The following is a 27,113-nucleotide window of genomic DNA, read 5'->3' on the forward strand; positions in this document are numbered from 1 at the left end:
TATTAATCTGTCAGTTGTAAAGAGATAAAAAATAGAGATACTGGAGGACAAGTGCTAGTTAATGTAAGTAGCTACATTACCTGTTACTGCTATTAGTCAATGGTATGTGCAACAGTAGTAACTTAGGTAAATGTCATGTCTGTTATTAGTTTAAAAACGTGCTGCTCTTTCTAATTTGTAACTAGCTAAGTAACAACAGACTGTTCATAATATATTTCAAAGTGTGTAACATGATGAATATTTGACACTGCTCTTTCATTGTCAATGTCACGTGTTATACTGATATTAAAGTCAGAGCATGTAAATATGTTTTATACTGTATCACAGCGTTTCTTCCTCTGTGCCAAGTCAGACACTGTTGAACTGTTGCTACAGAGACAGACCAGGTGTGTTTGGCTGCTGGTTACTAATGTTATTGTCTGGGTAATAAACTTACCTTTTCCTAACCAGGTCACAGGACAGCTCAACAGTTTCCAGACCTACCATCATGGTGAGCACCTGGGGCTGGAACATGTGTTTGAATGTGTCACAGAAGACTTTCAAAATGTATCAGGCTGACTATGACTCCTTGTGTCTAAGAGGATTAAATCAATAAGTCTGTCAGGCTGTTATTACCAATACTTTGGAAACTATATGTTTAAAACTTATGTTTTACAAATTCATGGATGACATAAAGTTGAATGAACATGATGGGCTGTCTCACAAACTAAGTACAAATACATCAAATAATATACTGTATCTTACCTGCATATATACATGATTAATCTGCAATTGATTCATTCAGAAAGTTTTCAGGCTGTAATGTTCTTTATTTACACCAAAATAAGAAAAAACATAAATACACAAGAAAAATATACATGTTGTAAAAGTTTTCTTCATAACAAGTTATTCTGCATCCTGCTATGTTGTAACGTAGTTATTTATTTAAGCAAACCAACTAACGTTTGTCACCAAGTAAACCAGACAGAATTAGCACACAAACTATCTCTGATCCTTTCAATTGTCCTGTAAAGCAAACAGCCAACCTGTTTCCTGTTTCAGAGTAAACACGAGGCTGTGAGGAGCCAGAGGACGTTAGCCGGGCAGCATTAGCGCTAACTATGCAGCTAACGTGGCTAACGTCAACACGTCCATGTTATAAGGAAACAGAAATAAAATATATAGAAACTCACCGCTGTCAATGAGAACAGACTCCTGTTGTTACAGTCGACACCAGAGCAGCTTCTGGGCTCAGCTCGTCTCCTCTGGGTTCATCCTCTCGGTGCCGGAGCCAGGGTCCAGTAATGGCGGACAGCGGAGTTTGGGCAGAGCCAGAGGAGGGACTCGCCTCTTGTCTACGTAGACAAGAGCAGGAAGTGGAAAACCGCTCGTTTCACGACTTGTCTCCAAAAAACAGCAAAAAGTCAATAAAGGAGGCGGCGCATCTCTGCCCCCCCAGGTGTGCTGGAGAAACACGGGCCCGGACATCCAGCAGACTCCTCTGGCGGCGGGAAGTCCTGAGCTTCACTGCGGCAGCATCCGAAGCAGACTACTGAAACATTCCCAGACAGTAAAAGCACCTCTCTAACCTGTAAACGTCCATAAAGTCTCCGTATCAAAGTCAGCGGCCATACTCGCTCAGGAGCTGCTGCTAACACGCCGAGCTAACGTTAGCTAGCAACAGCTCGCCCTGTCCGTTAGGGGGAATTCCCGCCAGAAAAGAGCTCGTGCTGCTCCTAAAATCTCTCTCAGTCCAACAAATGTCCATAAACGTGTCGACGTGAACAAAACTAGTCAACAACAACATAACACACTTTACCAAACGTCACTCCGGACATGTTTTCTCTGTTTTCCCTCCATTTTCTGCTCCTCTTCCCGCTCTCACCCCCTCCCTTTAGTCCCACCCACCTCGACACCTGATAGGTCACCGTGAACGTCTCTAATTGGCTGATAAGACTGACTGACAGCCGTCCAGTCCATTGACAATCTGGACTCTATCTCTGATTCTGGACTTTCTGTTTGTTCAGATTAGCTGTCTGTCTGTTAAAGTCCCTGACTTTGCCTCCTGCTCGTCTTTGCCTGGTCCATGTTTACCTGGACTATAGTCAGTCCTGTTCACTGTTACTAAAGTCCAAACCACTGAGTCTGCCTGTTTCTGCATTTATGGCCCAGACACATAATGAGACAAGAGTCCAAACTCATAGGATCCAGACCCACTGAGTGACAGAGACTCTTTGTGGTGGTTTTGAGTCTCTTTTTAGTTGTTTGACCTTCCAGCAGAAACATTAAAAGTCACTTCATACAGATGTTTTAAGGCTCCTACTGGTCCTTTAAACACCAGAGAGGAAGAAGTAGTGCAGGAGTAAAGTTGCCGGTGACAACAAAACAAGAGATTGTGCAGTTTGTAGTAGGATCAGACACTGAGTCTGTTTTTAGCTCATTAACAGAAACTCTGTCCTGTTGATCTTTAGTAGCAACAGGCTCCTGCAAACAAACTGCCACAGCTGGTGAGTAAACTCGACCAAAACCAGTTAAAGAACAAAATCAGTGAATAATTAAATCCAGTAGTTCCCACAGTGAGCTATGGGGTACAGAGCCAAAGGCATTAGCTTGATCTAAGAAACACAGTCAAGTCTCTGTTTTCTGTCTTTGCTGACTGAACTTGGTGTCAGAGCAAACCTGTGATCTCCAGGTATCCAGAAAAACCTGTGACTCCAGCTTTCTGTACTGAGGTGATGATAAACCTATGACTCTCCAGATAACTTGACAAAGTTTGTTAAAACACACTAAAGAAAAAAACAATTGTTCAAAAAAAAGGAAGATAGAAACATTAAGCCATTTCCAAGACATTTCCATACTTGTCTACACATTCCACACCTGTCCTGCAGAAAATTTGCTAAAGCTTGTACACGTTTGCCTTATGTGATACAGACTGAGTCTGGCTGGACTGGTTTTCCTGACTGAGTCCTGCACTGTGAAGAATCCAGACTTTAAACATCCATCACATGCGTGAGGTGGATCTGCAGCTACAAGCAAAACCCCTGTTGGTAAAAAGTAAGTAAGGAGGTTTTACTCTGAGTAAATTTGAAACACAAGCTACTTTTTACTTAAATAGAATTTACCTGAAAGTCATCAGTAATTTACATAACAAAGAAACAACTGGTTGGACTCATTAAGGTCGAGGAGCGTCCTGTGGAATGCAGTGGGACTGGCCAGTCTGCTTCCAAACATGTCCAAGTTATTTCTACTTGTACTGGGCTAGTTTTTAAATGAGAACATGTCCGTGGATTTCCTGTTTGGTGATGATCAAATAAATAAATAAAGCTTATAATTAAGGCTTAGGTGACCCTGAACCTTCCTTTAGTTATGCTGCTATAGGCCTAGACTGCCTGAGGACTTCCCATCATGCACTGAGCTCCTCTGTCCTCTCCATACATTCATATTCCAACACTTATATACAACAAAATGACAAACATTGAAGTCTGGTATCCAGTGAACGTGAACAGACTGTAACTGTTGCTCCTGTGGAATATTTAGTTTTTATTGTTTGTGTTTTATTACATGGACCCAGGACAGAAAGTTCATATATCAAATAAAGGTCTGTGCTGTTCTCAGAAGCTGCTTCAAGACATTTTGAGAAAAAACAAAAACAGAGAAATGTAAAGTGACAAAACGACTTAAAGGTTCCAGATTAATATTCATAACATATGTGAAATAATTTTTTTCAGGTTTTCAGGATTTTTCCACAAACTGTTTGTGTTTAGTTTGTCTCATGTTGCTTCAGTATCAGTGTTGATTTAAAACTCAGATCATAAGTGAAACAGAAAGTCTTGTAGCCACGTGACCTGTCAGTCAAATGGCTGGTGACATTTCTGTCTGTTGACAGAGAAGAACATCAGGCCCAAACCTTAAAATGCCACAGTGCACAAACTCTGTGCTGTGTAGACACAAGAGGCTGAAGGTGCTGGGACCTTCACAGTGAATCAACAAAGAGACTGGTGGCTCCTAGAAGAGCAGAGAAAGTGGATTTTAGTGATGTTTCAGGCAGACGTGTGTCACAGCTGTGTTCAGTCGTCTAATCAGCCGTTCAGCCTGTTTCCTCAGAGGAAAGTGTTCGATGTGCTGATTGGGAGCAGACTGTGGACTCTGAGGGTCCAGGTGTTTCAGAGCTGCTGATCCATCTGGAGCTGCACTTTGTGCTGCTGCTCGACTCTTTGCTCACTGTGCAGTTTTATAGGCTCATTTCAAACACTCAGTCATTCACAGTAACAAAAATCACAACATGAAATTTGTCATGGACAGAAAAACTGTTTTGCAGTTGGTGCTTCCAGTCTGGTTGGTGAGTCTTTACACAGGGATCTGCTGGAGCCTATCCCAGCTCTCTCTGGGTGAAAGGCAGGGGTCCACCCTGGACAGGTCCCCAGTCCATCACAGGGCCACATAGAGACCAACAACCTCACACACTCACACTCACTCCTATGGGCAATTTAGAGTCACCAATCAACCTGACATACATGTTTTTGGACTGTGGGAGGAAACCAGAGTACCTGGAGAAAACCCACACAAGCACAGGGAGAACATGCAGACTCCACATAGAAAGGCTAACCATTAATCCAGCATGCTGCACTGAATTTGAGCAGTTTGCTCCAAATCCTGTTTCTGTTTAGTTCCTGTGATTTATCATAGATTTTCTGTTTTATTATATATTTAATTGTATTTTTATTGTATCATATATTGTATATACGTGTGTAAATACAGTAATGCTGCTGTTGTATTGTTGAATTTTCTCATTATGGGACTAACAAAGTGTCATCTTATATTTAATCTGCACATCAGGGGAGTCTAACAATGAAAGTCAGTAAACATGATCAAATATGTTGAGTTTCAAACACTAAAGTGTGTGTGAGACTCTTCATTGTATAGAATAAATATATAAAGCTCCTGCAGCACATTTGAAACAGGCTCTTAACAATGAATGAAAATCATTTTTCCATTAATGTTGGTTTTTCCCACACATTTTGAAGCATGTGAACACACCCTGCATTCTTTCACTTTCACCTGCCCCAGGCTGACACAGGTGTTGTCTCTATTTGTCTCACTTGTCTTTACTTGTTGCGTTAACGTCAGTAAAACCAACAGAAACGATCTGAAGTTAAAGAAGCAGGAACGACTGAAAATCGATTATTGATTGTGTTTGGTCCTCATCGACCCCTGGTCATCAGGTGAGTGAGTGTCAGGTGAAACAGGTTGTTATGAATCAACACCTGACACCGACTGAAACACAGCGACACTTCAATGTTCAGGACTTTGATAAAGCAGGAAACTGAAGATTTACTGTTTGTAGCTTGAAGCTGTTTCAGTCTGTGGTTAAACTGAATAATCAACTTTTCTTTGTATGTTTTTATTTTTAACATGCAGGTTCTCACCTGGTTTAGCCAACTGGACCCTAACTGGACTGTGACTGTGTCCTGATGAGTTTCTTCTTGTTCTTATTGGGATGATGATGCTCAGATGATCCAGGACAGTTGCTGAGATCAGAGGACACGGTGCAGAAGCACAGACACAGGTCAGGACTCACTGGTTTCCACAGACCATCACACCTATTGATGAATGAATTCTGTGGTGAGTCAATAAGAGGCTTCGCTGTAAAAGAAGCTGAGTTGCTCTGATTCTTCCCTCCAGGTGAATCAGTGTTTCCAGCAGAGAGACATCATGGCAGCTGCAGCACCAGGTGAGTTCACTGAGACTGGATTAGTTTGGAGACCAGGCTGTTTTCTCAGGCTGGTCACATGTTGGACACATCGTATAAGAACAATGTCCTCACACCTGATTGGACAGTCTCATCTAAACAGTCAAATCAAACAGGATAAAACTGGAACAGATGACAAACTGAGCCCGGTTCTGCTGGAGGTTTTTTCTTCCGTTAAAAGGAGTTTTTCCTCTCCACTGTCACCAAGTGCTGCTCATAAGGGAATTGTTGGGTTTTGTAAAGTACCTTGAAATGATTGTGTTGTGATTTGGAGCTATACAGTAACAGCAGTGACCAGTTGTTTGTTAGATGATGGCTGGTTTCAATTTATTTATCCTGAATTTCAGGGGTTAATAAAGTTCATATCTTATTTTCTTGATCTTCAATCCTAATGCTAAGAAGTTCAGTTTAAATAGTTTGTGGAACTGATGCACCTTAATGAATTTTGGTTTGATCATGTGACAGTTTTCAGTCAAATCACATTTGGGATTGACGTTCAGCTCATCAGACAGTTCCTTTAAGGTGATGCTAAATGATCAAATGAAATTAAACAAAATAAAATAGTTCAGTCCTAAACCTGGAGTCCAGGTTAAGTCTCAAATCAATGACTTCAGTCCAGGTCTCCATCTTTAGCTGTTTTGAACAGATTCAAGTGACATCATGTAAACCAGGAGTCTCCAATCCTGGTCCTGGTCCACTGTCCTGCTTGTTTCCCAACTATCCCTGCCCACAGCTGATTACCTGGATCAGGTGTGTTCAGCCAATCAGAAGCTACAAGGACAGAGACAGTTGGTAAACAAGATGGACAGTGGACCTCGAGGACCAGGATTGGAGACTCCTGATGTAAACAGTGACCAACAAAATGTTCAAACCTCATTTTCTTCTGGATAATCAGGGAGGATTTTATTAAATCAGAGAAACAAACATCATCTTTAAAACTGCTCCAACAAATACTGTAAAACAGCTTCTGACTGGATTTATTTCATTTGATGTTCTGTTGTTCACAACATTAATAAAAACCACATGAGTTGGTTTAATTATATTTTCTTCATCCTTACAGATCATCAGTTTCCTCTGAGACGCAGCAGCAGCTTCGGATTCCTGCCACCTCACTGTGAGTTTTGTAAAACAGTGTGTCATTATATGTAGAGTTTAAAAACTTTAATTCATAAATTCTCTAGTTCTGAATTAGAAAGTAAATATGTCTTTTCAAAGGTTCAGCTTTGCTTTGTTTCCACTAATTACTGTCATTCCAGTGTCAGAGCTGAGGCTGGTTCTACTGGGGAACAGCTGGTCTGACAGGAGCTCAGTGGGGAACCTCATACTGGGACAGACTCAGTCCAACCCTGAGGAAGAACCAGACACCTGTCAGAGTGTCAGAGGACAGGTGGAGGAGAAAGAAGTAGTTCTCATCAACACCCCAGATCTGCTGCATCCTGAAATATCCCAACACAAACTGGCACAACATGTAGGAAACTGTGTGAGACTCTCTGATCCTGGACCTCATGTGTTCCTGCTGGTTCTACAGCCTGAAGACTTCACTGAGGAACTCAGACTGAGACTCTGCAGAGTCCTGAAACTCTTCAGTGATCGCCCATTTGATCATTCATTGATTCTGATATCAACACCCAGAGAGGAGAGTTCAGGGTTCATGGAAAAGTACAGGCAGCATCCACCATTAAAAGACCTGATAAGAATGTGCAGATACAGATTTTTGTGGCTGAAGGATCTTGAGCTTCCAGAGCTGTTAACACGACTGGGTCAGATTGTGAAGGAGAACAGTGGAGAACATCTGAGCTGTGATGTGTTCGAGGATGCATCACCAGATTTGACTGGTGTTCAGAAAAGAGCGAAACAAGAGGAAGGAGTCAGCTTTAAACATGATCCTACAGATGCTCTTGGTAAGTGACATGTTAACCAGAACTTCATAAACACCACAAACGTGGAACCGAATGCTGATATTACTGTGTCTTTTACAGAAGGCAAAGACCCCAGTGAATATAACCCGTATCAATGTAAGTAAATCACTTCATCGAGACAATGTAGATACAGTAATAAATAACACTAATCTACGAGAAAAGCGATTGGTCAATTTGATGAAACAATGATCACAGTCAAACTATTTAAGAGACTCGTGGATTTTGACACGATAAGATGTGATCTTCATTACTTTAATGTTGGATTACAGTAAATGTGATGAGTGATGATGTCCTCACTCTAGTCCTAATGACTTATTTTTATTATTTCACAGCAGCTGAACTCAGGATTGTGATGTTTGGAAAAAGTGAAGACAAAAAGGCAAAACTTGGCAACTTCATCATTGGGAGCAAAACCAAGTTCTACAAAATCAAACCAAACAAACAAAGTGTGGCTTCCTGTGGAGAGTGGAGAGGAAAACCAGTAACTGTGGTGAAAGCTCCAGATGTTTTCAGTCTGACTGAGGAGAACCAGAGAAGAGAAGTGAAGAGATGTGTGACTCTTTGTTCACCTGGTCCAAATGTTCTGCTGCTGTTGGTGAAACCTTCTGATTTCACTGAGGAGAACAGAAACTCACTGAAGTTCATCCTGAGTCTGTTTGGTCCAGATGCTTTGAAACACTCACTGGTCGTCATGATGCAAAATGAAGAGGGACAGAGTTCCTCAGTGAAAAACCTCATCCAGGACTGCAAACAAAGGCTGCACAGAGTCAAACTGGACAAAAAGCATTTTTCAGACAGTGACCTACAAGAGTTAATGCAAAAAATAGAAAATATAGTGACAGACAACAGAGGACGGTGTCTAACTTTAACTGAAGCCACTGATCCCATGACAGTGATGAACTGGTCTAAACCCTCTATGAACCTGGTTCTGTTTGGACCATTTGGAGTGGGGAAGACCTCAGCAGCCAAAGCCATCTTAGGTCAGACAGAGCTTCATCCAGTGTCCAACTCCTCAGAGTGTGTTAAAAAGCAGGCAGAGGTGTGTGGACGTTGGGTTTCCCTGGTGGAGCTGCCTGCCTTGGATGGAAAACCTCAGGAGGCAGTGATGGAGGAATCACTCAGGTGTATCTCCCTCTGTGATCCTGAGGGCGTCCATGCCTTCATCCTGGTCCTACCTGTGGATCCCCTCACTGATGAAGACAAGGGAGAGTTAAAGACCATCCAGAACACGTTCAGCTCTCGAGTCAATGACTTCACCATGATCCTGTTCACTGTGGAGTCAGATCCTACAGCTCCAGCTGTTGTTAACTTTGTCAGAGAGAACAGAGACATCCAGGAGCTCTGTCAGAGCTGTGGAGGAAGATCTGTTGTTCTCAACATCAGGGACAAGCAGCAAGTCTCTGAGCTGTTGGACACTGTGGACACAATGAGACTGAACAAGGACAAACCAGGCTGCTATACAGTGGGAACATTTGCACAGGTCCAAATTGATAAAGTCATACAGCAGGAGAAATATATCAACAAGCTGCAGAGTAAAGAAGAGAAGCAGAGTCCAGACTGTCTCAGGATTGTTCTAATGGGGAAGACTGGAACTGGAAAGAGCTCTTCAGGAAACACTATTCTAGGAAGGGAAGAGTTTGAATCTGAATTAAGTCAAAAATCAGTCACCAGATATTGTCAGAAAGCAGAAAGTGAAGTGAACGGTCGTCCTGTGGTTGTGGTCGATACTCCTGGTCTGTTTGACAACACTTTGTCCCATGAAGAAGTTAATGAGGAGATGGTGAAATGCTTCAGTCTTCTGGCTCCAGGTCCACATGTCTTCCTGCTGGTGTTACAGATCGGCCGACTCACACCAGAGGAGAAGGAGACGTTCAAACTCATCAAGGAAGGTTTTGGGAAGAATTCAGAAAAATTCACCATCATTCTGTTCACCAGGGGAGACGACCTGGAACATGACAAACTGTCCATTGAAGAATATATAGAAACAGGATGTGATGATTCACTTAAGAAACTGATCAGAGACTGTGGAGGAAGATACCATGTGTTTAATAACCGTGATCAACAAAATCAGACACAAGTCAGTGAACTGATCAACAAGATCGACACCATGGTGAAGGAAAATGGAGGCAGCTGCTACACCAACGAGATGCTGCAAGAGGCTGAAGCAGCGATAAAGAAAGAAATGGAGAGAATCCTGAAGGAGAAGGAAGAAGAGATGAGGAGAGAGAGGGAGGAACTAGAGAGAAAACATGAGGGAGAAATGAAAAGAAGAATGGAAGAACAGAGGGAGGAAACTGAAAAGGAGAGAAAACTGAGAGAAAAACAACTTAAAGAAAAGGAGGAAAACACCAAGAAGGAACATGAGGAGAGAAAGAAAGAAAAGGAAAAGAGAGAAGAAGAAGACAGGAAGAGGAAACAGCAGGAAGAAACAGAGCGACAGGAGTGGAAACAGAAACTTGAAGCTTTGAAAAAAAAGATCAAATCAGAATCAGAGGAAAAAGAAACTATTGACAGAAAACTGGAGCAGAACAGAGAAGAGATGAGAAAAGAACGAGAGAACTGGGAGATGGAAAGAAAAGAGTGGTGGGACAGACGATACCAAGAAGAAGAACAGAGACGACAGGAGGAACGAGAAAGACTTAAAGAGCTCCAGGAAGAATATGAGAAGGAAAGAGAGAAATATGAAAAGAAAAGAGAAGAAGATCAAATCAGAAGAGAACAAGAGGAGAAAGAGAGAAAAGAGTTGGAGAAGAATCATCAGAAACAACTAGAGAATTTAAAGACGACGTATGAGGAGGAGGCCCGACAGAAAGCTGAAGAGTTCAATGGATTCAAAGAGAAAATGAGAAATGAATTAGCAGCTCAGAGGGAAGAACATGAGAAACTAGTGAAAGACAAAGATGAGAAGTTTGACCTGTTACAGGCACTTTCAGCTCACAAAGAAAAACAATGGAGGGAGAAACACAGAGGAGAAATCTATGAGTTGGTGAAATGTGTGAACAGAAAGACAGAAAACATGAAAAAAATCCAGGAGCTATTGACAAAACATGAAAACCAAATGAAGAAGGTGGAAAATGAGGAGGAAAAAGAAAACCTGCAGAAAATCCAAGAGCAAGAAATTAGTGACTTGTTGGAGGAACTTCTGAAAGAACAATCTTCTTGCTGTATTTCATGATGTGATTTGTGTGTAAAGACACGGCGTCTTCGTCCAGCCCACGTAAGGAAAGGAAGCAAGGACAGAGGAGCTAGGAAACATGTTTCCTATGATCAGTGGACTGAAGTGTCCAATGACAAACATTTCCAATAAATCTGTAGCAGACCTCTGTGAAGACTTCCACAGAAACTCACATGATCAAAAGTGACGCCGTTACCTACACCTTTAGATTTTCGCCCCTATTGTGGTGTGTCTTGAACAATAATTTAGAGACAGTCCTGTCTTTCAGTGCTCCATTAGGTTCAGGCTCTGTTGTGATGTCGTGCAATGTTTGTGAAGTGTAAAATTTCATAGCTGGTGAAGTTTCCTGAGCTGCTCACTCTAATGGGCTTTTGTGAGTATTTCATCAGAGCCTCCCTAATTAAAAAAGCATTTGAGGATTGGTTGGACAAATAATTGACTATGATGAGCCTTGAGTTGGGCCAGACCCCCACAATCACTGGAGGGGGCAAATTGAGCCCAAAATCAGGTATAAAATTGTCTAGACCAGTGAGGTCCTAACTTAGTCCTTGAAGGATGCTGCCCTGCTTGTTTCCCACCTATTGCTGCCATTCCCACTTCTGATTGGCTGAAACACACACCTGACCCAGGTAATCAACAGTGGGTAGGGCAGGGACAGCTGCAAAACAAGCAGGACAGTGGCCCTTCAGAACCACTGACCTAGTGTTTTCAAAATAAAAGCGTGGGTTAGAAGCAAAGCAGAGTCGCTCTCAGTGTAATAGCATGTGGTTAAAATTATACCAGTAGAAGCATATAGAGATATTATGGTCCCTGTAGGACACATTATGTATGTCAACGGTCACCCCTAATGTAATGCATGACTGAAAATGTTTTAGATTTTCTATAATTAATACTCTGTGATCATGTTCATGATTAGTAATATGTATAATTAGTTTTACTCATAATCTTTTTTCTGATGTTTATTTTTCAGTCTTTTTAATATCAATGGTCTGTTTTTTGTATTTCTTTTCATTTTTTTATTTTTTGGACCTGAAACTAAACTAAATCATAATCATAAAAGTATCATATATCATAAAACTAATCCATTATTATGAAGTGTACAGGATGTTATCCATATTTCTGTGCTGAGGTTTATAAAGGTTGAACAGAATCAAAAAGCTGCTGCTCATCTGTTGAGCTCTGATTATTAAACTGGACAATTACACATCTGTAAAATCAGCATTCTGATCCTGTAACAACAGAAAACATCACATTTGTGTTATTTTACTCAACATCTGGAACAAAAATGCCAGTTGCTGCTGCATTAGTGCAGTTTAGAGGTGCCTCTTCATCAGAATCAGAATCAGAATCAGAATGAGCTTTATTGCCAAGTGTGTGAGCACACACACACAAGGAATTTCTTTAGGAACGGGGGGGGGGGGGGGTACTCCAGTGCAAACAGACATAGATACAAATGCTACAAGGGGTAAAAACAGTAAACATAAATGCTACAGAAACAAATGCTATAAAAAAACTAAAGAAAAATGCACAGATAACCTGAAGACAGAATGTAAGGGGAACTAGGTGGTGTGCAAAGAGCAAAAGGTGCCAGTGTCATAGTGCAGGTGGTGGAAGGGAATGGTGGAGAGCTACGAGTTTAAGAGTTGGATGGCCTGAGGGAAGAAGCTTCCTTTGTGCCAGGCTGTCTTGATGTTTGGAGCTCTGAAGCGCCGTCCAGAGGGTAAGAGCTGGAAGAGGTGGTGGCTCGGGTGGGTGGCATCCAGAGTGATTTTCTGAGCTCTTTTTCTCACTCTGGAGGTGAACAGGTCTTGGAGGGTGGGTAGGGGAACACCAATGATCTCCTCAGCAGTCCGAACTGTTCTCTGAAGTCTTCGGATGTCTGATTTAGAGGCGGAACTAAACCAGACAGTGATGGAGGAGCACAGGACAGACTTGATGACTGCTGAGTAGAACTGGGTCAGCAGCGTCTGTGGAAGGTTGAACTTCTTCAGCTGGCGCAGGAAGTGCTGGGCCTTCTTCATGATGGAATCGATATGGAAGTTCCACTTCAGGTCCTGAGAGATGGTGGTGCCCAGGAACCTGAATGACTCCACTAGTGCCACAGTGCTGTTCATGATGGTGAGAGGGGGGTGGGTGGGGGCATTTCTCCTGAAGTCCACAACCATCTCCACTGTTTTGAGCGTGTTTAGCTCCAAGTTGTTGTGACTGCACCAGCAAGCCAGCTGCTCCACCTCCTGTCTGTATGCAGACTCTTCACCATCCTGGATGAGACCAATGACAGTGGTGTCATCTGCAAACTTCAGGAGTTTCACAGAGGAGTCACGGGAGGTGCAGTCGTTTGTGTAGAGGGAGAAGAGCAGTGGGGAGAGAACACACCCCTGGGGGGCGCCGGTGCTGGTGATGCGGGAGCCAGAAGTAAATTTCCCCATCCTCACTAGCTGTTGTCTATCCGTCAGGAAGCTTATAATCCACTGACAGGTAGAGTCAGGAATGGAGAGCTGGGAGAGTTTATTCTGGAGGAGTGATGGGATGATGGTGTTGAATGCCGAGCTGAAGTCCACAAACAGAAGCCTTACATAAGTCCCTGGTTTGTCCAGATGTTGCAGGATGTAGTGCAGCCCCATATTGACTGCATCATCCACGGACCGATTGGATCGGTAGGCAAACTGTAGGGGGTCCAGTAAGGGTCCAGTGACGTTCTTCAGGTGGGCCAATGTCAGTCTCTCAAAGGACTTCATGACCACAGATGTCAGAGCCACTGGTCTGTAGTCATTGAGTCCCGTGATTTTTGGCTTCTTGGGGATGGGAATGATGGTGGAGCGTTTGAAGCATGCAGGGACTTCACACAGCTCCAGTGATCTGTTGAAGATCAGAGAGAAGATGGGAGCCAGCTGGTCAGCACAGGTTCTGAGGCATGATGGTGAAACCCCATCTGGTCCTGGTGCTTTCCTTCTCTTCTGAAGATCATTACATCAACATCAACATCAACATTAACATCAGGTCGATCCTTTAATTAAAGGTTAGGTTTAATTAAAGCATTTAGCTTTACCAGTTGGCTGTTATTATTGTGTCCTCTGACAGCAACACATTATTATTATTATTGGAGATTATCTCATCTCAGCCATGAGCAGGACACATGGTGGGTCTAATCCAATATAACACTGTGTATATGTAAATCTACACAGTCCAATTATATTTATATTTTGAGATTATTATACAATTTCTGTGAACTTCCTGCTCTGGGTTCATTTCATTCCTGTTTCTATATCCATATATTTTCTTTGAGCAGTTTATTGTTCAAAGCCCAAACTGATCCCAGAGTCTTTCAGTAAAGGGATGATCATTTTGGAGGCTGCAGTTTGTGATGTTGTTGGACTGAATAACATTATACAGGAAGAAGAGGGAGTTGGTCTGTTGGTCTGATCTAGAAATCTGACAGGAAATAGCTGAGCTGAAGACTCTCAGACTGGGGAACAGCTGACATGAGCAGCCAGTGCAGTGATGGTTGGATCATAATATAAAATGATTCACTTCTGATTCTGGTTTATTTTTCTATTTCTAAAGTTGAAGCTTCATGTTAATGTTTGTACACAGATCTTAACGAACCAGAGTCAAATCCATTGTTTGTCAATAAAGATGATTCTGACTCTGACTGGTGAGATGAAACCTGAAATACTTCATATAAAGTATTTTTACCTTTTAATTCTACCTGGGGTCGTTGTACTGTATCAGGAGTCCTTTAACTTGAAACCTTTAACAGTCTGATCGGCCGCTTGGTCCAAACGTTCATGTTGGAAAAAGGGGCCTATGTTAAAAAAGTCCATTCCCATGTTTCCATCCCACTGCAGCTTTAAGAAGTAGAGCCAGGCCAGAATTGACATGGGAAATAATGACTGTGCTGAGGCAGATAGAGCTGATGTGGACTTTATATGGACACAGCAGCAACAACACATGAAGACATGACAAAGATGAGGCTGAACACTGAAACACAGGTCAGGCTGGAACATGAACAGGAGACACAGTGAGGTGGTTCCTGCACTGACACTGGGTCACTGTGCATGAAAACACCCAGTGGAAAATGTGGACAGGAAGAGACTGTCAGGACTTTATTAACAGACACACCTGAGCTACAGGCCTCACACTGATAATCAATAAGGAGCTGAAACCACAGAGACCAGCAGGGGGCAGCACAGTCTGCCGCAAATAGAGGAAGATCAAGTACAGTTTAACACAACAGAACAAACAAAACACTAGTCTGAAGCAGTGACATTTACTGAGCTTACAGGCTGTTTCACAGCCAAAACAACCCCAGTTGTGTGTGTCCTTCACTGTCCACACTTGCAGACCACAACAAAAACGTCTTATTTGAAGCCTGAGTTTGCTCAGTAAAGTTAAATACCACTGTGATGAATGCATACAGTATATAGGTCAGAGCTGGAGAGTAATGAAGTAAATTTACTGCAGTACTGTACTTTAGTATAGTTTTTGAGAATTTGTACTTTACTTGAGTAGTATTTTTTTTGGATATGACATTTACACAGGTATAACACAAAGTCAACAGAAACTAAATGCTAGACAACGTTTGAAGATCATAATAAATGATGATGAAATACTTTCATAAGGAAAACACTCAGGAAGAAACATAAACATATCACATTTAACCATCCCACTCATTGCCATACTTTGGTACTCAGCGCCACCTACTGGTTAAGAAATCTATCATTTACACTTGTCTAATTCTGCAGCAGCACTTTCAGTGTAGTGTCGTTTAAATGTTGAAGAGAACAGCCCAGCAAGCACGACCTGTCCCAGAATAAAGCAAAGCTCACCAACATTACAGCTGCTGTAGATTAATATGCCTTTGCAGACTGAGACAGTCTAGATGTGAAAGTGCCACCTTAACAGCAATAGGCCCACGACTGGACATAGACTCCGTAAACAGAGCTCCATTAATGTTAGACAGTGAAATGTGCCTTTGCATTTTCCCTTTGGTTTCAAAGAGGATGACAATAACAGTGTGGCACCTCTTGAAATACAGTGGCATGAATTGAGCCTGATCTCTTTTTTCTTTTCACTCTCACTTCAGGATGACTGGTGGTGCAGTAAGAAATTCAAGCTCGGTAAAATCAGTCCGATATTCACAGATTCAAACTTCCAGCTTCAATTAATCTTAAAAGAAACAATATGGAAACACACAAACCACTGTGACGTGATTCCCCTCACACAGACGACCTACTGTAACTGCATTTTTATCAAAATATTTTGGGCACCACACATAACATGTCCTTAAATGAGCTGCCGGAGCTGAGGTGACAGCTTAGGGACGGCCAATAAATGTCAATACCACAGCGGAAAATATTCATTAACTCCAGAAATGTGCACTGCAGTGACGTCAAATTCATGTCACACATCAAGGGACTGCTATTTAACACACTACAACCATAACTGTGGTCATATGTCAACTGTTCAGCTTTGACCAACATTCATGATTTTTTAAGGATTTTATTATTGCTTATGCTATATTATATTTCATGTCCCCCATATTGTTTGTCAGCAGCATAAACACAGTAACATGTATCATTGCCAAACACTTTGCCACTATCTGAGCAGCACTGGTAGGTCACACAGACCACCATGTCCAGAATCCAGAGGAACTTGCCTCCAAATCAGACATCTAAACCTGGATAGAGATGAAACGATGGTATCCTTTGATATTACATCCCTCTTCACCAGCATCCCCACCACTGACGCTTTAAGCTCTGTTAGACTAAAGACTAAAAGTCTTGGCCTAATGGATAGGGAGTCAGACTAGTAGCCTGAAAATTGCAGGTTTGAGTCTCAGGTCTGGCAGTTGCTATATTTCTGCTTTGATTGCTAAATATGTGCCATGTAAACAGTTGAATAAATCTTTAAAAGACATCTGTGACCGGCATCACTGATGTTATTTCACACAGTAAATACGTCACTGAATCAAGGAACTCTCACTCAGACTGTAGACTGATGTCCTGTATTGCTCATTAATTGACTGGTTGATCCACGATCAAAGGATCTGGTGCCCAGAAATGATCAAGACGGTTTATGACATTCATAATCCATATATTCCAAACCATATATTCATAAGTATATCTGAAGACACATTTCCTTCCAGGAACAGTCAGAAGTTCCAGCCAGTGTCACAGTCTGAGGGAGAATCAGCTGTTTATTACTTTCAGTCAGAGAAATGTTCATTCAGACTTTCCTCTGAGCCTCATTCAGCTCTAACCTTAGCAGAGCTGAAGCCAGAGGTGGTCTGGTGGTCAACAACAGTTCCTTGATGTGGTCCAGTGAAATGAACTGTTTGTATATGTCCTCCTGAACAGGACTCAGATAGGTCCAGACAATCAGGTCGTTCTGTGGTGTTGAGGACCAGGTTGTTGTCACTGCACCATAAAGCCAGTTTATCCACCTCATCCCTGTGTGCAGTCTCATCTCCTCCTGTGATGAGCCCGACCACTGTTGTCGTCTGCAGACTTCACGATTCTTTTTCCTGCTCAGCTTGGACATGACTAGTCCGGAATCATCTTGGACTTGGCTGTCGTCCCCTTTGCTTGGATGTGTACCGTTTTCCTTTTTTAGCACTTTGGATTTTGTCCTGCGGAGGAAGTCGGGTTTTATTACGGTCATGAGGAGCGTGACTTGACAAGCAAAGTCAGAGTGTCCACATTTCTTTTAGGTTGTTCTGGACTTGGGTTCCTGTGGTGTCATCGGCAAACTTCATGATGGAACTGCTTGACTGGGTGGGGGGGGCAGTCGTGGGCACAGCAGACACACATAGAAACAGCAGGTCTGTAATAGACAGGAGAGTCAGACAGTGAGTTGAGGGACTGAAAGTTGTGTGTGAAAGGTGAGTGACTGAGTGATGAAGGGACATGGAGGAAGAACCAGAGCCAAAAAGGTCTGGATCATATGTCTGGGAGCACTTTGACCTGATTACCCCCAAAAAGGTCCAGAGCCTGATTTGTGCTCAGGAGCTGACATGTGGCAGCAACACGTCCTCGATGCTGCGACACCTGTGGTCCAAACACCCAGAGACCTAATCCAGGAGCAGTAGCTGCTGCTGCTGCTGGTGGAGACTATTATCATTGTCTTTTCCACAGCTGGACACACAAATTATATTTGAATGGAATCAACTTCAAATAATAAGCAGGTCTAGACAATGAATGAATGTAATACACTTCATCAGTCAGCACCAGAGGAAGAACCTGGGCCTGAGGCAGGAGTTCAGGACAACCTGTGGGATCTTCTGGACAGCTGAGTTGGTTAGTGTTATTAACATAAGGATCATTTCGTTATGCAAAACAAACGACTGACTTGCTTTTTGTTTTAGGTGCCGCTCAAAAATCACACAGTGCAACAGCAGATGCAACTGTGGAAATCCAGAGATACCCGTCTGAGTCCGACCCCTCCGGAGGAGAAGACCCGCTCGGTTACTGGGCTACACCTGCAGCTATGTACCCCCATGTTTTTGGGATGGCCAAGATCTACCTTCACATGGCAGCTCCATCAGTGCCATGTGAGCAGGTCTTCTCCAGAGCTGGAGAGGTAGTGAGCCCCAAGAGGAGCAGATTAAAGCCAAGACTGTAGAGATGATTCTTTTTCTAAAGAAAAACCTTTGAACCCACACAAATGCCAAAGTCCCTGAAATCCCCCATTTCTAATAGAAAAACCAAAGGTGCATAAGCCCCAGCATCAAAACACACCAATCCAGTTAGACTATTCCACATCTTTGCCTCATCAAGGCTGCCTGTTGGACAAACATCTTTAAATACTGGATGATGCAAAGACAAACACAATGACACACCTTTGACTAAAGAACTTTGATTAAAGCCTCAGACAAAGACACAATATAAGATCCATTACAGCCTGAAGCAACGAGGCTCAGTCAGGACATCCGCTCAGATGCAGTTCTCAAAGACAACCAGCAGGTGTCGCTGTCTGACTGTGTCAAAGGCTTCGAAGCAGTTTGTGTTTTCAGGCCACTTGTCTCAAAGCGGCTCATGGAGCTTCGGTTTCACCGTCACTACTAAAACCTTCCTCAATGATCAGCAGAGAGTCCAAAGCTCGTCTCGTCAACAGGAAGTTTAGCATTAAATCAGCCTGCAATGGGCGGGGTACACTGGGCGCAATGCATCCTGGGTGTTGTAGGATTTTTCAGCTCGAGAGTTTTGGGGAATAAAACGTCCTTTTTCACAGTTTTTTACTGTTTTAATCTTGAAATACTGAAACGGAAGCTGTTTGCCAGGCGACATAAACCAAAAAGGAGGAATGTGAAGAGCGAGAGATGCAGATGTGAAATACAGGAGACTCCTCCTGGAACAAACAGGAACATCAGGAAAAATCAGGACCCTCCTTCTTCTTCTTTTTGTGGAAAAGTTTCACTCTGAACGTTTTGACGCAGCAACAAATCCAGCAGGTAACGTTTGTCTGTTTGGACTAAAACTAGATCAAACCCTAATAATTAAAGTGATGATAGAACAATATTGTTACTTGTCTGTTTAACTGCATATGAACTGAAAATCACTGATCATCTACCGCTGATTTTGATATTTGTTCTGTTTTTATAACCGACCGCTGGTTCGTGTGTCGCCATGTTGTGATGTCCCGGTCCATGTAGTTGTTAAGAACATTTAGGGTCAGGGTTAACTATATATGACCTGCAGCCTGGGCTTTCCAAATGTCTTTATACCTGAGATTTAGGACAAATGTTTGCTTGGACCTCGGAGGATATTCAGACGTCTTCACTTTGCTGGAGGTTTGATTCTGTTTCCTTTTTCAGTTTTGCTCCTAAAACTATCACATAAAGACAAAGTGCTCAGACCCAGTAAGTTATAGACACATATTATTTCTACAGTTGTTGATACACACAGACTTACACATTTTTACACATATTTGCCACCTCACTGGTTATAACACAAAGACACAATCTACCTGCTGTACCTGGCAATAAAACTGATTCTGATGATTGAATGTCCACATTTTCTGTCTCTGCAGCAGAACAGGGGACATTCAGGAGGAGCAGGAAAAGTCAATTATTAGAAGGGTCAATGTTTAAATCAGCCTTATTACTGATTACACACATGAAAGATTAAAGATTTGCATTTTCTTTGTCCCTGCAGGGTCAATGGCAGCTTATGTGATGATTCCACCACATTCAAGGAGGATGGAGGGCCCAGGGCCCAGTCTCAGTAAGTTACAGACACATATTATTTCTACAGTTGTTGACACACACAGACTTACACATTATTACACATATTTGCCACCTCACTGGTTATAACACACACACACAATCTACCAACACAGTAACTGATCAACTAAACACAATCACAGCTTTACTGTGGAGGAGGCAGGTTTTTCTTCTTCTCTGGTTGTATTTCCTCACTGAGCTGAGACATCCCAGGTGCTGAGGTTGCTCTGCACATGTTGGTACTGATCCAAGGAGAATCATATTGGTTCAGACAGACTAGATAAGACTTGGAAAGGCTGTGAAATGTTAATGCAGGTTGGTGACACCAACAGTCATGGGACATTTGACATATGAGGCTGATCATATGGGAATGAATGGATGTCCACATTTTCTCTGTCTCTGCAGCTCCAGCTCCCATGAGGCTCAGCAGAAGTTATGAAATCCTGCCACCAAGCAGTAAGTGAAACTGAACTGAATCAGAAATGTTCTTGTCTGCATTGACATTACAACATGTTTTAGGTACAAACTCATGTTTTATTTCATTTTCATGTTTGTCAGCTCACTGGTTCCATGTCAGGTTGATAATAGATGACAGATTCTCCTCAGTCCACCTTAAACACACTGAGCTACTGGTTGTTAATGTGTTGATTGACTTCAGCTTGGATCAGTTCTACATTAAACTGTGTTTTCATTCCAGTGTCAGAGCTGAGGCTGGTTCTACTGGGGAACAGCTGGTCTGACAGGAGCTCAGTGGGGAACCTCATACTGGGACAGACTCAGTTCAACCCTGAGGAAGAACCAGACACCTGTCAGAGAGTCAGAGGACAGGTGGAGGAGAAAGAAGTAGTTCTCATCAACACCCCAGATCTGCTGCATCCTCACATCTCCCAACACAAACTGACACAACATGTAGAAAACTGTGTGAGACTCTCTGATCCTGGACCTCATGTGTTCCTGCTGGTTCTACAGTCTGAAGACTTCACTGAGGAGCTCAGACTGAGACTCTGCAGAGTCCTGGAACTGTTCAGTGATCGATCATTTGATCAGTCATTGGTTCTGATATCAACACCCAGAGAGGAGATTCCAGGGTCCATGGAACAGTACAGGCAGCATCCACCATTAAAAGACCTGATCAGAAAGTGCAGATACAGATTTTTGTGGCTGAAGGATCTTGAGCTTCCAGAGCTGTTAACACGACTGGGTCAGATTGTGAAGGAGAACAGAGGAGAACGTTGTAAGTATGATGGTTGTTACAGTAAAAATATGATCATATCATAGAACTTAATCAAAACTGTTCTTCACCTTCTTAGATTTTCTTCCTTTTAAATATTTGGAAGCTCAGTTGTTCATTTGTTAGTTTGATGTTTTAATGAATGAAATTCCCTTAAAGTCACTTTGACTGAGCTGAGACATCCCAGGTGCTGAGGTTGCTCTGCACATGTTGGTACTGATCCAAGGAGAATCATATTGGTTCAGACAGACTAGATAAGACTTGGAAAGGCTGTGAAATGTTAATGCAGGTTGGTGACACCAACAGTCATGGGACATTTGACATATGAGGCTGATCATATGGGAATGAATGGATGTTCATATTTTCTCTGTCTCTGCAGTGGAAGATTCAGCTCAAAGCAGCAGTTCTAAAGACGATCCACCAAACAGTAAGTGAAACTGAACTGAGTCAGAAATGTTCTTGTCTGCATTGACATTACAACATGTTTTAGGTACAAACTCATGTTTTATTTCATTTTCATGTTTGTCAGCTCACTGGTTCCATGTCAGGTTGATAATAGATGACAGATTCTCCTCAGTCCACCTTAAACACACTGAGCTACTGGTTGTTAATGTGTTGATTGACTTCAGCTTGGATCAGTTCTACATTAAACTGTGTTTTCATTCCAGTCTGAGGCTGAGGCTGGTTCTACTGGGGAACAGCTGGTCTGACAGGAGCTCAGTGGGGAACCTCATACTGGGACAGACTCAGTCCAACCCTGGAAGAACCAGACACCTGTCAGAGAGTCAGAGGACAGGTGGAGGAGAAAGAAGTAGTTCTCATCAACACCCCAGATCTGCTGAAACTCAAGTGTATGATGAAGCTTCAACTAGTTCAACCCAGTAAATTTAACAAGAGAAAGTTATGACCCATTTAGCTTAACCAGTTGGCCAGTCCTCTGACAGAAGCACTTTGTTATTATTATTATTGTTGGAGATGATCTGGTCTCAGCCATGAGCAGGACACATGGTGGGTCTGGGTGTTGGTTGGAGATCCCTCTGTCTCTAAAGTTTAAAAGAAAATCATTAGACAGACATAGGGAGAAAATTAATTTATTACTGTAAATAGACAACCAGTCAGTGTGTGTGCGTGTGTGATGTTGAGCTGTTCATTAAACAAACTACATGTATATAAATGAATGATGTGATCAGTTTAAATCCACAATCTTTAATAATCACTTATTCAATATAACACTGTGTATATGTAAATCTACAAACAGTCCAATTATTGTATATTTTTAGATTATTATACAATTTCCGTGAACTTCCTGCTCTGGGTTCATTTAATTCCTGTTTCTATATCCACATATTTTCTTTGAGCAGTTTATTGTTCAAAGCCCAAACTGATCCCAGAGTCTTTCAGTAAAGGGATGATCATTTTGGAGGCTGCAGTTTGTGATGTTGTTGGACTGAATAACATTATACAGGAAGAAGAGGGAGTTGGTCTGTTGGTCTGAGCAGGAAATCTGACATGAGCAGCCAGTGCAGTGATGGTTGGATCATAATATAAAATGATTCACTTCTGATTCTGGTTGATTTTTCTATTTCTAAAGTTGAAGCTTCATGTTAATGTTTGTACACAGATCTTAACGAACCAGAGTCAAATCCATTGTTTGTCAATAAAGATGATTCTGACTCTGACTGGTGAGATGAAACCTGAAATACTTCATATAAAGTACTTTTACCTTTTAATTCTACCTGGGGTCGTTGTACTGTATCAGGAGTCCTTTAACTTGAAACCTTTAACAGTCTGATCGGCCGCTTGGTCCAAACGTTCATGTTGGAAAAAGGGGCCTATGTTAAAAAAGTCAATTTCCATGTTTCCATCCCACTGCAGCTTTAAGAAGTAGAGCCAGGCCAGACTTGACATGGGAAATAATGATGGTGCTGAGGCAGATAGAGCTGATGTGGACTTTATATGGACACAGCAGCAACAACACATGAAGACATGACAAAGATGAGGCTGAACACTGAAACACAGGTCAGGCTGGAACATGAACAGGAGACACAGTGAGGTGGTTCCTGCACTGACACTGGGTCACTGTGCATGAAAACACCCAGTGGAAAATGTGGACAGGAAGAGACTGTCAGGACTTTATTAACAGACACACCTGAGCTACAGGCCTCACACTGATAATCAATAAGGAGCTGAAACCACAGAGACCAGCAGGGGGCAGCACAGTCTGCTGCAAATAGAGGACGAAGAAGAAGAAGAAGCGGAAGAAGATGATCAAAAAGTCCAAAGTCTATTCAGGGTTTTGAAGATTTATAAACATCCGTTTGATTTGTTTCTCCTGCGCTCATGAAGTGACACAGTCAGTCCGTCACCTTTAAATCCTCCAAAGTACCTGAACAGGTTCTGGACGGAAACTCGGGACTTTTCTCTGCACTTTCACTTTCACCGCGATGGCGCAGCAGGAATCAGGTGAGTCAAAAAAAAAACAGGTGAACCCGGTCACTGTGTGTCAATAAATACATCGGTGATCGATATTGATCGGATCGATTGAAGGTCGTGAGTGTAGACAGGTCGTTAAACACCGGCAGAGTCCTAAACCAGTTTCAAACCAGTTTATACTGGGACTGTTCACCCAGACCCAAAGTTGTCGACCGTGTTTCAGGCCTTGGTCCGGTTTTAAACATGTTGGACCGTGAACAAACAGAACCTCCTGATCCAGACCCGTTTTGCTCCTTAATGTCCAGAGGAACCGGATCCAGGTGCTGTAATAGCAGACCCGGACCACCAGGTGGAGACCCTTTAGGCCTGACCGCAGGTGGTTGGAATCACAGGAATCAATGGGAATTGATTAAACTGATACCAATAATATTATTGATTCTGCTTATTGGTTCGATTCTTTATCGATTCCTGATCAGTTTTATGTATTTTTATTACAGAAAAGTTTTTAGCATCAGTGCAGCTCTTACCTCTAATCTGAACGCAGTATTTCACAGTATTTTACAGTATTCCCTAGTATTCCACTAATATAGAGAAACCCACATTTAAAACACAGCCTGTCATTGGCTGTTTCAGCCCACCTGACCTCACAGAGCTTTGAAAGTGTGTATTTTGACAATAGTTTATCAGTTTCATTGTGGACTGTTGTGTTTTCAGTTAGTAGAAAGTACGACCCGACACAGAACAGGGACGTGTCCACCCACAGTGTCAGAGCTGTGTGTAGTAACATCTGTCTGCTTTAGTCAAACACTGGGCTGCTGTGGTTCTGATGTTGTGGACAGTAACAGACGAGCTGTTCAGGTGGAAACAGTGACATTCACGCACCTGTTCCATGGAACATTTGTCAACATGGTGCAGGTCTTTGATTGTTTTACATGAAGAGTCACTGCTAATGTATTTACTCATGAAATGACGCCTGGCTCTGGACCACTGGTCCCAGTCCGCCCTGTCCCCCTTATTGTTTCAAGTTTCACCCTGTGGAGTTGCAAAGACCTGATGGAGTGTCAGAACAACACGTCGGCATCAAACCAGTCCTAAACTGGAACTGGGTTGATTCCCATCCCTAGTACTGAATGCTGGCTGTGTTTCAGTAATGTTGTATGAAAACATGCAGTATGCCTCAGCTGTAAGAATCCCTCCAGTTCACACCAGTTTCAGTTTAAGTGATGAGTCCTCACCCTGTGGAAATATCTGGTCTCCTTGATTCCTCACAAGTGAAGGAAGGACCCACACCGGCTCTACCGGACTAGGAGTAGTCTGACTCTGTAAAACACACAGATCCTGCTGAAGCTTTAACTTGGAAATGTGGTTTACAGTGATCGTCAGGACTGTGTGTGTCACTGATACAAATCACTCATTACATATTAATCATCAAAAACTTTTTTCTCTCTGACCAGTGTAGTTCAATAAAAATGTCGAACTCTTCCTTTAAACTGACAGCCAGCGTGTCCAGACTCTGTTTGACATGACTTTGGTTTAATGGTGCATCTTTAAAATGTTCATTTTATGATTTGTTTTTTTCAGGAACAGGGAAAGTGAAGCCCCTGAGACAGAACAGCAGCTGCCCCTTCCTGCCCCCACACAGTGAGTCCTTCTCTGACTGTTTGTGTGTTTGCTGACCTGTTCTTCTGAACTGGGTTTTGGTTCTGGCTTTTCTCCAGAACACATGAACACATTCTGCCTGATGAGTGAGGAGATTTTCTTTAGTTTCCCATGAGAGAGTGAAGGGAGGAGGATCAGCTCATTCACATGTACCTTAGCTAAAGTTAGCATTGAGCTATAGTGGCTAATGTTACTATTGAGCTATAGTGGCTAAAGTTAGCGTTGAGCTATAGTGGCTAATGTTAGCATGGAGCTGTCTATTTAAAGTGCCATCCCATCATAACCTGACTGTAACCAAATAACTGAGGTCTGTGTTATGTTTATAGCAGCTAGAGACCTTTAGCAACTTTCATTTCCGCACCGAAGACTGTTTGAGAAAATTACGACTAAAAACAAGAGGCTGAAAGAATTAAAACCAGAATTAACATTGAGGTGAACTGGTTTATCTATTAATGTAGGAATGTGGTGTCCAGCCACAACATGCCTTCAAATGTCCGTCACACCTGAGGCAGCTGTCTGACCTCTGACCTCAGGTGTAATGGGATGATGCTAACTGCTGATAGCCCTGCTAGCTAGCAGGCAGCTCCATTCAGCAGTAACAGTAAAAAACTGATCCCACATTGAACAAACCTGATTTACAAAGTTGTAAACGTGTAGATGTTATTCTGCTCAGTCCTGCTTTTTATTGAGGTTTGTCACCCACATCACTAAGTCACATGACACTTTGTTTTGGCCGCCATATTGGACATATTGCTGCCTAGAGTGCACTTCAACACTTTCCAATATGACAGGCATGAAGGTGTCATGTGATCAGGTGAAAAACCTCGGACCAACTGGACAGAGACATAAAATACAAAATGCAGAAAGTCTGTAGTCCTATAAAGAGAATGTGTCACTGTAAAAAGGGTCAGGTGTAGCAGCTGTGGCTGGTCTTGTTGTACAGGGAAGTTCCAGGTCCAGGTTTCTTCATAATCCTGTTTGACTGATCTAGTTCAATGTTGGTTCATTGTTCTAATTGAGTGTTTTCATTCCAGTGTCAGAGCTGAGGCTGGTTCTACTGGGGAACAGCTGGTCTGACAGGAGCTCAGTGGGGAACCTCATACTGGGACAGACTCAGTTCAACCCTGAGGAAGAACCAGACACCTGTCAGATAGTCAGAGGACAGGTGGAGGAGAAAGAAGTAGTTCTCATCAACACCCCAGATCTGCTGCATCCTGAAATATCCCAAGACAAACTGAAACAACATGTAGGAAACTGTGTGAGACTCTCTGATCCTGGACCTCATGTGTTCCTGCTGGTTCTACAGCCCGAAGACTTCACTGAGGAACTCAGACTGAGACTCTGCAGAGTCCTGAAACTCTTCAGTGACCGATCATTTGATCAGTCATTGATTCTGATATCAGCACCCAGAGAGGAGAGTTCAGGGTCCATGGAAAAGTACAGGCAGCATCCACCATTAAAAGACCTGATCAGAATGTGCAGATACAGATTTTTGTGGCAGAAGGATCTTGAGCTTCCAGAGCTGTTAACACGACTGGGTCAGATTGTGAAGGAGAACAGAGGAGAACATCTGAGCTGTGATGTGTTTGAGAATGAGGATCCAGGTTTAACCATGAGACCCATGTCTGAATCCAACAAACCAGCTTTAAACCTGGTTCTGTATGGGAGAAGAGGAGTAGTGAAGACCTCAGCAGCCAAAACCATCTTAGGTCAGACAGAGCTTCATCCAGTGTCCAACTCCTCAG

The 27,113-nt window shown here is 42.6% G+C and overlaps 3 protein-coding genes across 8 annotated transcripts in view; all 3 read left to right on the top strand.

Moving 5' to 3' along the window:
* Positions 1-22,450, top strand: part of LOC113139347 (GTPase IMAP family member 5-like) — a 29,705-nt gene extending 7,255 nt beyond the window's left edge. The window contains exons 1-7 of one of the 6 annotated variants that reach the window (XM_026322493.1): positions 19,135-19,274; positions 19,638-19,682; positions 19,978-20,046; positions 20,451-20,501; positions 20,743-21,279; positions 21,656-21,703; positions 21,945-22,450. In XM_026322493.1, coding sequence (XP_026178278.1) covers positions 19,983-20,046; positions 20,451-20,501; positions 20,743-21,279; positions 21,656-21,703; positions 21,945-21,949 — 705 coding nt within the window. In that variant the 5' untranslated portion in view covers positions 19,135-19,274; positions 19,638-19,682; positions 19,978-19,982 and the 3' untranslated portion in view covers positions 21,950-22,450. The other 5 variants (XM_026322489.2, XM_033325388.1, XM_026322488.1 and 2 more) reach the window with 5 other exon arrangements.
* Positions 1-27,113, top strand: part of LOC113139343 (uncharacterized) — a 63,244-nt gene that overhangs the window by 33,453 nt on the left and 2,678 nt on the right. The window contains exons 19-21 of the mRNA XM_026322485.2: positions 6,985-7,629; positions 7,708-7,743; positions 7,980-9,043. Coding sequence (XP_026178270.1) covers positions 6,985-7,629; positions 7,708-7,743; positions 7,980-9,043 — 1,745 coding nt within the window. The remainder of the gene's footprint in view (positions 1-6,984; positions 7,630-7,707; positions 7,744-7,979; positions 9,044-27,113) is intronic.
* On the top strand, positions 9,058-11,005 carry LOC113139346 (immune-associated nucleotide-binding protein 9-like). The gene has a single exon (XM_026322487.2). The coding sequence runs from the start codon at positions 9,074-9,076 to the stop codon at positions 10,820-10,822; it is 1,749 nt and encodes a 582-aa protein (XP_026178272.1). The 5' UTR covers positions 9,058-9,073; the 3' UTR covers positions 10,823-11,005.

Source organism: Mastacembelus armatus, chromosome 9 (assembly GCF_900324485.2).
Source record: "Mastacembelus armatus chromosome 9, fMasArm1.2, whole genome shotgun sequence".
Taxonomy (NCBI): Eukaryota; Metazoa; Chordata; class Actinopteri; order Synbranchiformes; family Mastacembelidae; genus Mastacembelus; species Mastacembelus armatus.

Excerpts from the sequence above, each read along its gene's own strand:
- LOC113139346 (XM_026322487.2), top strand. The coding sequence starts at position 9,074 with ATGAGACTGAACAAGGACAAACCAGGCTGCTATACAGTGGGAACATTT.